At 47.5% G+C, this 17903-nt stretch overlaps 1 protein-coding gene across 1 annotated transcript in view; it reads right to left on the minus strand.

Moving 5' to 3' along the window:
• Positions 1 to 3124: 3124 nt before the first annotated feature.
• Positions 3125 to 17903, minus strand: part of PLPP3 (phospholipid phosphatase 3) — a gene marked incomplete at both ends in the record, with an annotated part of 83190 nt that continues 68411 nt past the window's right edge. The window contains 2 exons of the mRNA XM_079698244.1: positions 3125 to 3250; positions 15887 to 16063. Coding sequence (XP_079554370.1) covers positions 3125 to 3250; positions 15887 to 16063 — 303 coding nt within the window. The remainder of the gene's footprint in view (positions 3251 to 15886; positions 16064 to 17903) is intronic.

The raw sequence follows: 17903 nt of genomic DNA on the forward strand, positions 1-17903 counted from the left end.
GGGAGCAGATAACTTATTTCTTAAGTTTCACAGATTCATAGATGGAGAGCAATTGTGCCTCAGGATGGATTAAACCCAGAACCTCATCCTTACCTTATTTAGATGATGTAGTTTGATAATGAGATTTGAGATTTTGAATTGATGCTATAATGTGTTGAGACTTTGGTGAATGTTGGGATAGGGTGAATGTACTTTGCATGTGGGCTGGATGTGAATCTTTGGTGGCCAGAGGTAGGCAGAATAATGGTCCCCTCAAAGATGTCCATGTCCTAATCCCTGGAACCTGTGAATATGTTATGTGACATGGCAAAAGGGGAATTAAGGAATTAAGGTAGCAGATGGAATTAAGGTTGCTAATCAGCTGACTGTAACATAGGTAGATTATCCTGGACTATCTGAGTGGATCCAATACCAACATCAGGGCCCTAAATGTAGAAGCAGTGGCAGAAGAGGAGAACCAGAGAGACGACAGAATGAGAAGGACTCGACCCGACGTCGCTGGCTTTGAAGAGAGAGGAAACAAACCAAAGAAAGCACATGGCCTCTAGAAGCTGGAAAAGGCCAGGAAACTGAGCCTCTAAAGACTCCAGAAAGAGAAGATAGTACATTTGTGTTGTTTTAAGCCACAAGTTGGTGGTAATTTGTGACAGCAGCAAAATAGGAAATGAATCCAAGCTCTGGCCTGCAGTTTACGCCTCTACGACCTTAAACATCATCTTTGCATTCCTTAGTAGTCCTTATTTCTCAAAATAAGAACTGCTGGAAGGATCAAAAGCGACAAACAGGCCACAGCGCCTGGCACGCAGGTGCTTAAACAATGTGAGTGAACATCCAGCTTTCCCTCTTCTTCCAGGCTGGGGAGACACAGGGAAGGAAAGCAGGGGGCAAATGCCATTCTTAGCGGTGCAGCCCCCTTCCTTTGATGTCGCTGGCTGGGTAAAGGACTCCCTTTGTGACCTCCCGAAGCACACCTTATCTACAGCCTACTCCTTATCTGCTTTTGGGGGATCCACAGCTCCCCCTGCCCCGAGGAAACTCCCCTTTTGAATACAAAAGCTCTTTAGAAGAGCCTGAGAGGAGAGCAGGACCAGAGCTCTCTCTGTTCACCCTGCAAACAGGCTCTCAGAGATGAAAGAGCTTGGGGCATCCCTATCCACAGTACCACGGCCACCATATTTTCCATTGAGAGAATCCCACGGTGATGCCCTGAGGGGAGGTGAGGGCCCTCGAGGAGCACAGCCTTCAAGTCCCCCTCCTCCCACCCACCCAAGACCAACACCCCCTCAATCATTCCGAGCTTCCAACTCCCTCCTTAGTTGTTATGAGCTTTTATTTAAAAAGCACCTTTAATACAAGTATAGTTTCGCAGATACAAGTTTTCACTTTGTATTCTACAAAAGTCTTTGAATATTATTCTCTTTACAAAATGGAACCTTACAAAAATACTGACAATTTAATGTTTTTATACAGTTTTTTCTAGTTGCAGTTATTTCTTTCATTGTAAAAACAATGTCTAGCACAGAACTACAATATTTTAGTTGATATTAAAAAAAATGAACTCCATGCTTTTGTAAGCAGCTAATGTAAATAACACAGGTAGAGACACAGTTTATAGTCATAGTGGATATAGCTAAAATTGTTTCAGAAATAATATTTTACATAGTTAACTTTTAATGTTTTATACATTATTTATATAATATTTATATATAAAAATCATAGCTTGCTATAAGTTGAAATGAAAGGACGGCTTCTGTTGTAAGGATGTGCATGTGGTTGACCCATGTGGTTACATTTAGCCCTTTGAAAGGTTTGCATCCGAGATCTGAAAGCATTTCTTCCTTCCTCCTTTCCTCAAAGGTTCAGTAGAAGCGGTCCCTGTCTGCTGCCTCGACTGAGACCTTGCTTGGAAGGACACTTACGGAGAGAGGATGAGGAAACTCTACGGAGATTTAACCCACGTGTTCTGCCCAGCAGAACCTACCAAGAACTGCCCTAGAGATCAACCCCAAGACAATAGTGCTTTACACAGCTTAGCAAGAGCGGCTCCCCCAGAGACCCTCCCCCCCTTTATCTGGAAGGGCAGCCTCTAGGATGTGAGACTGTCTGCTACTCTGGCTCATTCCGACTTTGAGTAGCCAAAGGGTTGCTTCACTATTCATTCTGCCCCCTCCACTCCTCCATCTCTTGCATGGAAGGCTGCTTTCCATCAGCTGATGGCAGACCACATCTTTGCTCGTCTCCGGGCGCTCCCAGGCAATCCCGGTGGGCACCCAGCAAGGGTTTCCAGGAAGAAAGCAGTAACCGAAGCTAACCATCACTACTTGAGCGTGGCAGTGCCCTGGTGATTGATGTACACAACATCAGCATCCTGTAATCGACATTTCAGCATCACAGGCTGGTGCATCAAGAGAAGACACAGGAGGGCCTCTGCCCTCGAGCTCTTCTGAAATTGTGCTATTTGTGAAATTCACGTATCCACAAAGAGTCACCTAATCACTAAAGTGAGGGACTGTGGCTGCTGGCCTACGGGCTGAGGAAGTGAGTGATAAGGCTTCACAACTGGGAATTTGGATTCAGGATCTGATTGCTTGACTGAGCAAACCTGCTCTTTTCTTATATTTAAAAACAAAAACAAACAAACAAACAAGATTCCTGAACCAAAGTCACAGTGGAGAATCGAGTGGTGTGGACAGAGAGACACAACAGGGGAGCCCCCAATGGCTATTTTCTTGATTCAGTGCTATTTCTGGCGTCGTGTGCTACAAGGTGAATTTGAGCTTTTCCAACAGGCCTGGGATTCCTCAGGTCACAAAGGTGACCGGCAGGCTCTACTCAAATCATCTTAGTGTTTGTTCCAGAACAAGCCTGTGTTCACTAGAACATGAACACTTAAACCAACTGCACATCCAGGATTCCCGCACTTGCTGTTAGTTTGCTGTTGTTTCCATATAGGTGAACACTACCTATTTTGGAAGGCCACAAGATAAGACTTTTTTTTTCCTTTTTAAAAATCAGTCGGGCAAAAAGTTTTTCCCTACATTCTACTGTCTGATGAGATAGGAGAGCAGCAAAAACTTGCTGTCAGCAGTCATTTTCCAAAAACAGCTCAGGAGGTGGGTAGCACCTACACCATGTTGTGGTGATTGTTCCTATCGATAATGTCCACAGGTGAAAGGATGTCCTTCCTGATAGCAGGAGGAGGCAGGGAGAGTGTCGTCTTGGTCTTGAAGAGGTCAGACACGAAGAAAACCTAGAAGCACAAAATCAGAGATCCCAATCAGTCACTGACATCTGAGCCTTGGGGAGAGGCAAAGGGAAGACCATAGGAGCATAGATTTTTAGAGAAAGGGGCCCCAAAACTGTAGATCTTTGAATACGGAAGGACCAAGGAGACCCACAGAGTCCAATTCTTCTTGTACAGAGAGGGAAACTGAGGCCCAGAGAAATGCAGTGACACGCCCGAGGGTGCATAGCCATGGTAGGGGCAGACCTCACTTCCATGGGCTCTCAGTCCAGTGCTCCCTATCTGCAAGCCCCACTTCCTTATTTCTCAAGGTAAATGAGTAGCAGTGAAAGATAAGTTCTCAAACAAAGGAAGCAAGTCATAATTAGTCACCATCATTAGTCTGTGATACTTTCCCTTTCCTCACAAAGGAATCTAGGGTGTAACCAAAAGAGATCAGCCAGTATGAATTCCTATCAGCAGGCTCTGGAGCAAGGAAGCAGTCGTGATCACTTTTTCCTGAAAGCATAGTGATGTCAACAGTTTGATGGGGGTCAAGAAGCCAGGGTCTCTTGGCTGAAGGAGTCAGCAACTAACCCGGTGGAAAGGTCAACAAAAACTCTCCTATCGCTTATTCCCAACCTCCTTCCTCCTCCTGAGCATGTGCCCTCACGAAGTCGTTCTTAGAATCGCTGAGAAAAGTTTACTTGAACGCTTATCCACAAGGGTATAAGGATGGCTCAGGCAGAGTTCCGGTCTCAATTAGCTTATGATGAAAGATTCCAGAACGTGCTAAGTTACCAGAGTAAGAAAAATTTATGCTTTGTATTAGGTGGCAAAATAAATACACAGATATCCATTTGAGCCATTAAGCAGCAGGCGCTTGTACGAAGTAGCCATAAGAGGCAGCTGTCAGTCATGTAATTTAATAGGAAACACATGGCTGAGTTTAGCCACGAGTGTTTTAGTGGCTAAAACACTTCAAAGTTCCTATGGCTAACGGCTTTCTGGATGGAAGAGTCTTTGTCCTGCAGATGGTCATGTGCCCCTCTGACTTCATTCAGGGCACATTATAGGCAAGAAAATGAAGTTCTTAATAAGACTGCACCAATACCAAGGCTCTGCAGCCAGGGCCTGGCCACAGAAGTGACTTGGATCCTTTGCTGAACCAATTTCCACAGTGTTCTCTCTGTAGTGATACAGCCATCAGCAAAGTGCAATCGAAATCACAGCAAGACACGGGTGATGCTGGTCACCCCAGGAGAATGGGGTGACTAGAAGGCAAATGGGAAGCAGAGGCTTATTTACTGGCCACCATAAAATCCTTTGTATTGTATGTTTTGAATTTTTGTACCCATTATATATATTATTATTATGTATTACTTAAACATCTCATTACTAGTTTTTGGTTAAAAAAAAAAAATATATATATATATATACAGAAAGAAGGCTAGGCAATTTCTATCCTACAGCAAGAAAGTGAAATATTAGCCAAGAAATGGAACATTTTAAGACATTTGCAGCCTGAGTGCTATTGAATGTACCATTTTGCAAAGGAAAAAATTAAGCCTTTGGCCTCTTTCTTTTCTAAGGAGGTGTGAACAGTGAGAACCGTGGCACAGTAAGTTTTGTCTCGTAGCCAGGGCCAGCTTGAGAACCAGGAGAGAAAAGGTTTGTATCCAACCCTGCCAGGAGGCCCTAGGCTCCCCTGCACGGGAACCCTTTACAAACAGGTGGGGAAGGGGGGTTTCAGGTGCCCCCAGTATAAGGAAATCTGAACAAACATGATTAAAGTTCTAGGAGATCATTAAACTTTTCAACTCTTCTCTGACAGGTGGAGAGCCCATGTCCTCATCTCTACCTGGAAATTACCTTCCCCTTCCTCCTTCACTTTGTCCCTGAGGAAGAGATTTCGGTCAATCTCTCCATCGCTGGCTCTGAACTCCACTTTCTCCAGCCTAGCAGCGAGCACCACCAAATAAGGGTTCTTACGGATCTCATTTCTTAGAGATCTTTCTCCCAGCCCCTGTGCCATGTGCTGAGGGCAAAGACAGCAGGGGACACCCTCACACAAACATTCCTCCCTTCAAGATCCCGACACCACCTCCATCTACTGGCTGACTTCCCAATTTAATTTCCTGAGCTCATATCCACTACATGTTAAGAGTTTCCGTTTCCGAACTGCAAGATAGGAATGAAATGAAGGTTAAAGGCAAGAATGTACTTGATAAGAACTAAACCTGTAGCTGGCACATAGTTCAATAAAAGGCGTTCCTTGTGTGGGTACCAAGGTTGTGTCTGGGCCTAGAGTGAGCCACGTCCTCTCGTGTCTCCAAAACTTTGCCCATCCGTCTTTCTTCCTAATGAGAGGCTTCCTGAGGATGGAGCCCAGCCCTAATCATCCCACATCACCCACAGCCCTTTGCGTTGAGCCTTGCACACACCAGGAGCTTATAAAATGTTTGCTGTTGAATTCCTCCACTTCTTTCCACTGGAAGCAAGCACTCTGGCCTTGGATCTTATCGGCACGGAGAACGCCTACGGATGTCAGGGGGACCACACCCTCCCACGTCACATGCACACACCCCAGCGGCAAGATAAAATGTGGAGTCGGGTCCAGCAGGATCCCCCCCTTAAGCTGTATTTTGCCTTCAGCGTGGCCTAAGGTTACGCAAACACTTTTTGGGGGATCATGAAACACGATCCTGTCAAGACTCAAACAGGGCTCCGTCTTCACGCTTGAACAGCAGAATACAAAAAGGACTAGGCAAGGCCAGTTCTATTTCCTGCAGAAGATGATTTCCACCTGGAAAGAAAACCCAGAGGCCCAGGCTGGGAAGGGTTTACACGAATTAGGTGGCTACCCCAGGTCTGAGGGACAAACCCCCTCCCAGCCCACAGCCCCACTGCACAGCCCTCCTCTGTGGTGTGAAAGAGCCCATCAGACGACAGTCTTGGCAAACACGAAACCTATGCGCGAAGCACCAGGGAGAGTTTTAAGTTCTCCTACCCTGAGCATATGCTTTCAATTCCATTTCTGTTCTCCTCTACCTTCACAAATTGCTTTTTTTTGAAAAGTGCAATCAGTAAACACTTATTGAACATCTGCTCTGTGCCAAAGCCCTGAGATGATAAATATACAGAAGAGAGAGTTCTTCGCCCTCCAAGAGCTCACAGGGCAATGAGGGAGAGAGCCGGGTAAATAGAGCAGTACAATAGTGTTCTGAGGATTATGACGGGGGAAGCTGGGGTGTTAAAGCAACACAGAGAATGTGGCATCTAACCCAGGCTGAAGGGGAGGGGAGAGGGCCTTAGAAGGCTTCCCCCAAAGGAGGTATATTTGAGCTCAGCTTTGAAGGATAAGTAGGAGTAAGCCAGGTGGTGAATGCCAGGAATGTTATTCTAGGCAAAGGGAGAAGCGCGTGCAAAGGCACAAGAGTGAGGGAGCCCAGCTCGTTCAGGAGCCGCAGGAAGCTCAGTATAGGGAGGGCTGAGTGGTCAGTGAGGCTGGAGGGGGAGCCAGATCCTGAGAAGGGGTATGGCGCAGCCCGAGGAGCCACTGTCAAGGCTGAAACAGGGAAGCAGCACGTTGGGAAGACTTGCATTAAGATCATGATTATCTAAGAAGAAGGCGTCAGAAAGGGAGCAGGGGTCCCGGTCAGGACACTGTTGCAGAATCTAGGAGAGGATGAGTCCTGTAAGGTCACTATGCAGTGAAGACAAAGAAGAGATGGGTTTTTGAAACGCTGAGGACACAACTGCCGTTGATGGAGGCGGCACGTATGTGTGCAGGGGGACATAATGCTTTTATTTCTAGTTTTGTTTTCAACTCTAGAAATCTCTCACTTGTTCCCAACGAAACTCTTAAAGTTTGGGTAACTATGCTAGGGAAAAAATTACAGCTCTGCTTTCCTCTGCCTTCTCATATTCTGGCTCCCTCTAATATTTGCTTGGGAAAGTGGTTCTGACCTTCTCTTGAGTCAGAAAGGCAAGCTTTTCTGTGATCTGAGGGTGTAGTAATCTGATTCAGACAAGCACTCAAGACAATGAAGCCCTTCCACCAAGAGCAAGACTACACACAAACAAGGCAACTCCTGGCTGGAGGAATCCTGTTGGCGGTAATGAGATGAGAAATGTACAGGAGTCTCCTTCTAAATGGCGACTCTTGTTACTGTGCCATTGGGTCACCATCTCCCACTCTCCATCCTACACATGTAGCACTGCTGACAGGCTTTGCTCTTGGTTGTAGAACAGACATGTCTTTAAATCAAAGTTTTGCCATTTTCAGCAAAATACCTAAATGAGGGATACAATGCCTACCTCAGAGGTTTACTCAAAGGATTATATGATGTCACAAAATGAGCAAGTGGGGCTTGTTAATAAACAGAGCAATGATCACTGGCTTGTATGTTCAGTGCCTACCCACATCAAGTCACGTCTCTTCCCCTGCCCCTTGGGTGGAAAGAAAAGAAACAAGAAAAGGAACCAGAAGCAAGGAAAATTAGAGAGGGGAAAATTGAAATGATTGAGAATATGGACAAATAGGTGAAAGCCTGTATAGATTCAAGCCAGACATGAAGACCACATGAGATGGGAGTTTTCCACAGGGCAGATAGGATATGCTCTCGAAGTCCAATAATTTCTGGGGCTATTTTGGGGAATGAGTCAGCACAATCAAAAAGGAAGATGCTTCCAATGTCTCGTTGCCAGCATTCACCAGCTCTGGAGATGCCAGTGCCCAGAGCACACATCCCAGCCTGGCCTAGGTGCTGCCTGCCTGGAGCTCACCAAGAACCACTGGCCAGAAACAAAAAGTCTCGTCTGCAGCCATGGTTTCCACTCCCATTGCTGCAAATTGCTGAGTCAGCAAGCCCTGAGTGTCATTTGTTAAGGGCAGATTATGACAACAAAATTGTCCTTTAAATATTTCTGGAGTCCCTGAGTGTTTCAAGTCTTGAGAGTGCGTAAGAGAACTCCTTGAAGACAGGCACCACATCCTTATATATCGACATTTTTATAAGCCCTCGTTGATCTTCGATGCCAACACAGAGCAAATAAACATAAGAGTGGAAGAATTTTGGAATCTCAGAGTCAGAAGAAAACAGAGTTGTCTATTCCAGTGTTTCTCAAAGTGTAATCTTCAGATCGTCTATTTCTGAATCAGCAGGGTGCTTCTTGAAAAAGCGGATTCCTGGGCCCACCCAGACCTACTAGAAGCGTCGCCTAGAATCTGCATTGAACAAACACTAGTGGTGTTTGTTATGTAGACTCAAGTGAGGAGAGCCATTAGTGGACAGTCCATGGAGATGAACAGATGGGCTCAAGTCATAGACCTGCCACTCACTGGCTGTGTGTCTTAGACATCTTGTAATCTCTCTGAGAGCAGCTTCCTTATCTATACCCTGGGCTCCATGAGCCCTTCCTTAAGCTGCTCGAATCTGCTCTCTTTGGTACCCACACTGAACTTTTAATGAACTTCCATCTTAGCATGAGGCCTATAGGCTCGAGTGCAGACATAATGCTATAAATGCTATGTCATGCTTCCCCTTTAGACAATGAGATACTCAAGCGAATGTGCTCAGAGCCCAGCAGGCGTAGCCTCAATAAATCTAGTCCACCCCCCTTGTGAGGATAGAAACCATGGGCTGCCCCTGTTGCATACACCGTGATGCCCTGGTCTTGGGATATCCTTTGGGCATCCTGCTCTACCATAATAAACAATCTCATTGATTAAGGAATAATTTTCTTTGCCTTGGGCCTCAGCTCACTCTCATGCCCTAAGTATAATAAGTGCTGTCTGAAGAAAAGTCATCTTTGGCAGCCCTGTCTTTTGACTAAATGGGAGTTACTTGATTGCAATAAGTATTTTTTGACCTCAGTAGAGGCCTTTCAGTGATTTTCTGGCACGGGAACTTGTCAGTGTCCGAACTGAGTAATTTCCTAGTATATCTGAAAAGGAACTTGATGAGGTAGAAAGTGTCATACGAGGAGTCAGGCAGCAGGATCTAGTCCCCAAATTGCTACAGCTGTATGACCCAGGCCAAGTCACACTCTTGTCTAGACTTGCATTTATGCAAAATGAAGAGGTTTATGATTTCAGAGGATGGGTCTGCCCTGCATTTGTGTGCTACCATTATTTAAAAATCTACCTTCTCACAGTTTCTGTAAGGCTTAAATGGAAGAATTCACATGAAAACGCTTCATACCTATAAAGAGCTCTTCAAATCCTCCCTCAGTTACCATCATTCATGACCATCACTGCTACTGAGGGTCACGAAGGGAGCTGGTCCCGTACAAAGAAGGAGGGTTTGGAGCAGCAGAGGAAAGTCGTGGGCAATTCTGGAGAACAGGCGTCTGAGCCCTGTAAGGAGTCTCACAGGAAGGCACTTCTTGGCTAATACAAAGGAGGGTTTCTGGTAAGGAGGACCCAGAGGGCTGATGGTGGTCCCTAAGATGCTAGATCCAGTATCAGCTACAGTTCAGGAACATGGTACCCAAGAATAACAGAGGCTAGAGGAAGGCAGGGACCTACTTCTAGAAATCCCACTTTTTGAAGCTGAAAGGGTCAAGAGAGCTACTATTATTGACTTCTCCCAAATATTCCACAAGTCCCATCATTCTGAACTTTTTAGGGTCACAAGACGTACCATGTTCCCATCCATCTCCATGTCTTTGTGTTATTCCTTCTGCATGAAATGCCCTTCCTTATCTTTTGTATCTCAGAAAATATCCATTCATTGCTCGAGATTCTCCTCCTCCAGGAATTCTTCTAGCCTTCCAGCAACCTCAAGAAGAATGAGCTCTCCCCTCTCTCAAGCCCCCACTGTCCCCAGGACAGGATCCCATCCTAATGGCTGTGCCCTTCTACTGCACTTGTGTGTTTACGTGCCTGTCCCCAATAGACCAGTGTTTTTCAAACTGCATGTCACAAGTCATTAGTAAGTTTAAAATCAATTTACTGGGCGGTTGTTACCAGCATTCTTAAGGGTTTAATTTAAAATGTTAGAATGTATCACATACAGTAAGCATAAGTCTTATTTTGTGAAATATTTTAGTTATGTGTGGGTACCTCTATTGGGTTGTAAGGTATTTCTTATTATGGATCATGGCTGGGAAACTACTGCACTCTAAGCTCTTTAAGGACCAATTCTTTTCAGCTGTGAATATTTAAAACAAGGCACCATACTTAACACGCAATACACATCCGATCAATGCATTGCATGTGTCAAGCATGATGCACCTTTAATTCATTGAATCCTCAATCCAAAGATCAGGTGATGTTAAGACGTATCATCCCCACATCGTGGGGTGGGAAAAGGCAGCTGAGAGGAAGTGACTTGCCCAATATGCCTAAGTGGCAGGAATACAACTCCCCCTTCTGAGTCTCTGCCTCATCATCTACCCCATTCATCTCAGCAGGGGAATGAGAAAGGAGATTTTAGAAGAACTGTGCAAGTTGTCATTATCTATCGGGGGGCAAAGTTTACCCCTGCCTCTGCTTCCTTCTCTCTCCCACACCCAGGGGTTCCTGGCACCCCTGCCCACCTGAGAGTAGAGGCCCAGGATGACAAGGTCAGCCCCAGGGCTTCTGGGCAAAGAGCTAGGCTTTTGCAGGGCAAGAAATGATTCGGGAGGTCATTTCATCCATTCCCCTGTGCCCAGGAAGTAGTGGAATGAAACCAGTGGAAATAGATGGGAATCTCCTGTTACAGAAGATCTCACAAATTCAGGGCATAGACTACACGTGTTTGGCGTTTACTAGTTTAATCCTTTGAGATAGGATCAAGAGAGCAGAGATCTGGTTCCTACTCTGCCACCATGTGTCCTTGGGTGTGTCCCATCCTCTCTCTGTGCCCCATTTTCCCCTGGGGGGCTGTCATCACTGAACCCTTCTTCCATTCACATTCTCACTTGTCCCTTCTCCCAGGGTCACCTAACTGTGGCAGAGACAAAGAACATCCTCGCCCTTCCCTACATCCTGGAGGAAGATAGCAGCACACAAAAGAGCGACTGCTGGCTGAGCCACACACCCTGCAAGAGGAAAACCAGGAAAGACTCTGCTGCATGTTTATGAAATTCACGAGCAGCTGCTTCCTCTGCTGCACCCACAGCAATGGCGGCCTGGCCCTGCCCTGACCCCTCCCAGGGCCCCATAATTTGCCATCTGTTGGAGGGTCAGGGAGGAGGTGGCCAGATAGTCAAGTTGTCACCAGATAGGAAATGAACCGATGTCTGTCGCTTCATCCAGGTCCCTGGGTTACACCAGGGGTGGGAATGGTGAGCCCAGCTGTAGAGTTCACATCTTGGGAGGGGTGGCTGTATGTGTGTGTGTGTGTGTGTGTGTGTGTGTTTGTGAGAGAGGAGACTGCGAGGGTGAGCATGTGCCTGTGTTTGCCTTGGCCTGTCTGTGTATCTGTGATTCTGAGTGCTGGTGACAGAAAGAGGATGGATGTCTGTGTCTGGGTACAACTGGGTCTGTCCCTGTGGCTCTGTCCTGTGCACCTCCGTCCACATGTGTGAAGATGGACATCAGTGTGCCTGCCCTTCTGCCCCTGCGTGTCCGTGTCTCTGTGTTGAGTTCATGACACTGTGTAGGTTTTTTGTCTGTGTTGGCTGCCATTGCCCTCCTCCTCTGGAAAGCGTTCAGCTAGTAAGCAGTGAGGGAGGGGACCAAACCCTCTCCTGTTTGGCATGTGATTTTTGTCTAGACACGTCTTTTTGCTGTGACAGGACTTACTCTCAACAGACCCGGGTAAAAGTGCTTGGCTGTCATGGCCTGTTGCCCAAGGCTCTGCAGTGGCTGAGCCAACATTCTGGAGTGATGCACTGTACCCCCTGGGGACTTAAAGACATGTCATGATCCCCAAATAGAGGCCACCTACATGGGCATTGCATGGAGACAGTTCCATCTGAGAAGGCAGGTCCAGCTCAGTTACTACAGAGTCCAAAGTCGGCTGTGCCTCGTAATCTCTGTGGGAGAAGGTCATGGAGCTGAGGGCCTCCAAGATCAATTCAGATGAGGAAACTAGGCTCAAGAGGAAGTGTCTTGCCTGGGGTCACAGGCTAATTCATCACTCATTCTTTAGCCAATGCTTATCAAGTAGCTATTGTGTGTCAGCCACTGTACCAGGCACTGATAATGAACAACCAGAGGGTTAAGCCATGGATTCTGCTATTAAGGCACCCAGAGTCTAGTTGGGGAGACAGACATGTGAACAATTACGACAGAACCAGCCTGAATGTCACAGCAGGAAAAACATGCAAAGGACTATGGGAGCATTAGAAGACAGTTAGGCAATTTGTCATCAGAAAAGACAGAAGAGAAGGTATGCTAGACTAAACAACAGCCCCCCAAAGATGCCCACATCCTAATCCCCAGGACCTGTGAATATGTTACCTTACATGGCAAAATGGACTTTGTAGATGTGATTAAGTTAAACATTTCGAGATGGGGAGAGTATCTTGGATCATCCAGGTGGTCCCAATGTAATCACAGGGGTCCTCGTAAGAGGGAGGCAGGAGAGTCAGAATCACAGAAGGAGATGTGAAGATGTAAGCGGAGGTCAGAGAGAATGAAAGAAAGAGAGATGAAGATGCTACGCTGCTGGTTTTGAAGACGGAGGAAGGGGCCACGAGCCAAAGAATGCCGGCAGCCTCTGGAAGCTGGAAATGTCAAAGAAACAGGCTCCCTCTAGAGCCTCCGGAAGGAACGCAGCCCTACCAACACCTTGATTTTAGCCCGTTGAGACCCATTTTGGAATTCAGAACTCAAGAACTCTAAGAAAATTAATGACCCACTGCCTTCTCTTCCCCAAGCTGAGCATTCCTCAAGCTCCTAGGCTGACTCCAGTGTCTTGCCCTGGCCTCTCGGGTGGCTTAAATGAAATGGCTCACTCAGTGCTGGAGTGCTGAGCCAGCCAGGACCATGCACTCCTGAGGACCAGGCTGGAAGTCAGGCGCTGGGAGAAAAATGATAAATATCGAGTCCCTACTCTCATGTGTTCACAGCTAAGTGGGACAGGGAAAGATGTTTATAACCCTTTTCTAAGTCATCTTGACACTGTAAAACAGGCTTTCAAACTGAAAGCAGCAACTGGGTCAGCCCAAAGGGTTGGGAAGGCCCCTGACACCCTTAAATTCTGCTCTGTAAGCAGCTGCCTATGCTGCTTATGCCTCGGGTGACTCTGGCCGCTTCAGCTCCGGTGACCATGCCTCCTTGCCAAGCACAGAGGGCAAAGCTTTGGAGTCAGTGATCATCCCGGGAGCTGCTGTCGACTAGCTCTGACCTCAGATGACTAGAGTCATCTCTCTGAGCCTCAGCGACCTCATCTGTAAAATGCCCGCGGTATACAACGGCTTCGTGTCCCTAAAAGGAGCCGATGAGTAAAGGACCCAGAACAGAGCTAGCATAGAGTAGATGCTTGACAACCGCTAGGACCAAATTCCTATCCAGTGCTCCAGTGCTCCAGCGCACCCGAGCCAAACAGGATAGAAGTCAGACCCCTCATTTCCCTTCTCGAAAATAAACCACGGTCTTCCCGGACACTTTGTCTCATTGTGCGTAGAGAGTGCTCTATAAAAGAGAGGAAGGCTATGAAGGACCCCCCCCACCAACATTTCAATTTTTTTTTGTTTTTTTGCGGTACGCGGGCCTCTCACTGTTGTGGCCTCTCCTGTTGCGGAGCACAGGCTCCGGACGTGCAGGCTCAGCGGCCATGGCTCACGGGCCCAGCCGCTCCGCGGCATGTGGGATCTTCCCGGACCCGGGCACGAACCCGTGTCCCCTGCATCGGCAGGCGGACTCTCAACCACTGCGCCACCAGGGAAGCCCCCTTTCAATTTTTTTAATTGGGGATGCAGGAGACTTTAATTAGGGCAGTGGCGCCGACAAGGAAACACCACAGCAGGCCCCCGTGGGCTGACCTCCTGCCTAGAGCAAAGCCCAGAGGGAACGGTCAGCAAAGGGTTACCCTGTCGTGCAAACACCCATCCTCCACTGTCACTTCACATTAAAGGGCCAAGCTTCAGAAAACAAGCCCACAGTGACAGCTGCTCTCATTAACGGTCTGCTCCCCCAATTTCTCTCCCTTCTAGCCTTGACTGAAAAGAAAAACGAAAGAAAGCAATGAATAAAGCCCTCAAAACAGCAAGTCCCTAGACTAGGGTTCCTGGGATGAGGCCGGCCGGCAGCTCAGATGCTACTTTCTTTGTGGCGTCCACTCTGATCACCCCAACTCCCTGCCCCTCTTCTTGCCCCGCCTGCCTGCTGAAGTGCCCTGGCTGGTCCCCGTGACAGGCCCTCGTTGTACTGTAGCTCCTGTGCTTGGCCTGGCTGTGAGCAACTAGACTGGGATTGTTTTGGAAGTAAGGGCTGTGCCTTACCCATCCCTCTGCCTTCAAGAGAATGTTCTCAAGAGTACAACTTTGTGTTGATTACACACACATTCACTTACTCCGAGCGGCCTTGGTGACACAGGGAGAATAACATATATGTTAACTAGGGTCCCTGTCCCTGAGAAACAATCGAAAGGGAGACACACGTCCACAACTTCAACACAGGATGACAAAGGCAGGAAAGCAGGGAGGTTATTGCAGGGAGACACGGGGCTGCAGCCAGGCTGCAAAACCAGGAAAGGACCAGGGGCTGGCCTAGATCTCACTTCATGATTCTTACTGGGAATGAGCAAGGGTTAAACTAACAATACAAGCTGCATTTGTGGCACTCAAACACCCAGCCAGTACTGTTCTGGGATTCCTGCTGGACCAGGGTGAGTGCCCCTGAGTAGGACCCAGGAAGGCACAATGTCAGAGGAGGTGTTCAGTCGTGTTTGCTGAATAAACCCCTCAAAATTTTAGCATGAAATGTAATGTTGTACAGATTAAAAAAAAAAAAAAAGTTTCTCTTTTTGACTCTTAAAAACACCAAAAAACTTAGCAGGCAAAAAAAAAGTAGAGATTCCTGAAGAGATAGAGCGTCAGAGGTGGAATGCCTCATCCCGCCTCACTGGGAGTCAGGGAGGAAGTACGTGAAGCGGTAGGTCATTTGAGGCCAATCAGAATGTGGTCCATCCCAAGGCCATTCTCTAGGAAGCTCTGTGACTTGACTGTACAAAGCCCTCAGGCTAGGAGAGGGCTTAGCCTTCACCAAACTCCCACCTCCCCAGCCAACACCTAGTTTAGGGTCTGACCAAGTCCTGTAAAGGTCACAGTGGGAAGGGCAGATGTTTTCCAAGAAGCTGGGAAGGGCTTCTGAATAGCAAGTGATCACCAAAGCAGCAAGTGAGCAACATATGAGTCAGAGACTTAGACTCTTGACTGAGTGTGACCTGAGGCAAGTTTCTTCCCCTCTTGAACCCTGACTGCCTTCAAGAGTGAGTGAGCAGAATAATATCTAAGACCTCTTGCTATTGCAACTATGAGCATGAACCTTCCGTATTTCTGGAGAAAAGGATTCACAGAATCTGTTGGATTAAAACTCCCAGGCTGGCAAGAAGCAGGAATTATCCTCATTTCACTGAAGGGCTCCTGGGGCAGGATGGCTCCTCAGACACCAAGCAGAGAAGAGGACTCAGAGCTCCCTGGCTTTGGTCACTGAGCTGGAAACATTTAACAAGCAAGCCATCCAGGGCCCTGCTTGTGTGCTGAGGACAAGAGGCTACTTACTATGCAGCAGGCCACCAGGGCTCCTTGAGCAAACCCCGCCAGGACATCACTGGGATGGTGCTTGTGGTCAGACACGCGGGACAGTCCTGTGTAAAAGGCCATCATGATCAGGGTGAACTGCAGGAGGGGCCGGAGCAGGCGGGCCCCTCGCCAAGTGAAGCGGGCCTGCAGGTACAGCTGGAGGGAGGAGACAAAACGAACAGACACTGAGTGACTGGCCGCCCACCTGCATTCTAGCCCCAGGTTGACACACATGACATTCCCACACGTGGAACCATCTGGAAGAAAGAGCATTCAACTTGGACTTGACCTCAAGCCCATGTTTTTATTTTTTTATTTTTATTTTTTTTTTGCAGTACGCGGGCCTCTCACTGTTGTGGCCTCTCCCGTTGCGGAGCACAGTCTCTGGACGCGCAGGCCCAGCGGCCATGGCTCACGGGCCCAGCCGCTCCGTGGCACGTGGGATCCTCCCGGACCGGGGCACGAACCCGTGTCCCCTGCATCGGCAGGCGGACTCTCAACCACTGCGCCACCAGGGAAGCCCAAGCCCATGTTTTTAAACCATGAGCCTTAGTTCCTCTAGTAAACACTAAGAAAAATGGAGCTTTTCTAGGGAGGTAAGCTAATAAGAGCCAGGGAAAAGAATTCATGAGAATGGCCTTAGCACGTTGCCTGGTGTGTACTAGACCCTCCAGAAACTTGAGTTTCCTTTTATCATCTTCTTGATGGAAACCAATTAAAGAATAGTAACTGGGGTTAGTAAAGGTTTCTTTTTCTCAACTGATGACAACCCATTCAATGCACATGTGTGTTTTCCTGGAGATGACGGCTATACAATCCCTACACTACCTGCCTCTCAGGAGTGTCATGGAAACACAAGCATGATGATGGTGGGGGCGGGATTTATTATGATAGTCACAAGGGAATGCTTCTGCTTCAAAAGAAAGCAGTTCTATCAAAGAACAAGCTTCTATGTCACCACTTGGAACCAGGGATTTTGCATTAGAATATGAGGAAACACATAAACCAACCAGACAATGCCAGAGAGCTTTCAAAGAGAGGTTGACAGAGACTGGACTGGGTGGGGTAGAAGAGTAACCTGAAGAAAAATGGAAGAAAAAAACCAAAAAGCCGCTCTGGCCGAGGCAAAGAAGTTGCAGTGACGTCAACTGGGCATTGTCCCTTGGAGTTATCTTGCTGCAGTTTCCGTTCTAACCTCTGGGCACAGCAGACTTCTCAGGTTCCTGTGGGAACTTGGGAAGTGAGGGGGAAGACACAACGGGACGAGGGGAACTTCCGACTACAAATCAAAGCAAGGCACTAGGAGACCAGAGAGAGGGGAAGAAAGCAGAGGGGAGGGGCTGACAGCCTAAAGATAGACCTGGACAGTGGCAAGGGAGTGACTCTGCCCTTCCTGAGACAAATGGACACCTTCCTTTGGGTGGTCAGGAAAGACAAGCCAGCAGCGAACCTGAGGAGATAGAAGAGTGGAAGATTCCAGAGTCACTCTTGTCCGCGTAGGAAGAACTTCTAGCACTGAAACCTCAACGACTTGGAAGACAATTGCAAAAAAAACCCAGGCCTGGAAAACAGCAGGCAACTTTATAATCACTGCGAAATTATATAAATGTATTGTTGGGAAATGTAAGAACAACAAATAAAAAATAATAAAGAGAATGCACTGATGATGTTGGCCACTAGACAAGTGATAAAAACCAATCGTTTTGCAAAAATAAAAAATACCCAGTTAAAAATCTAAAAGAAGAGATAAAATCATCATATTGGGGCTTCCCTGGTGGCTCAGTGGTTGAGAGTCCGCCTGCCAATGCAGGGGACACGGGTTCGTGCCCCGGTCTGGGAAGATCCCACATGCCGCAGAGCAGCTGGGCCCGTGAGCCATGGCCGCTGAGCCTGTGCATCCGGAGCCTGTTCTTTCGCAACGGGAGAGGCCACAACAGTGAGAGGCCCGCTTACCGCAAAAAAAAAAAAAAAAAAAAAAAAATCATAATGGCCAAGA

This window comes from Hyperoodon ampullatus (assembly GCF_949752795.1).
Source record: "Hyperoodon ampullatus genome assembly, chromosome: 2".
In the NCBI taxonomy this organism is placed as follows: domain Eukaryota; kingdom Metazoa; phylum Chordata; class Mammalia; order Artiodactyla; family Ziphiidae; genus Hyperoodon; species Hyperoodon ampullatus.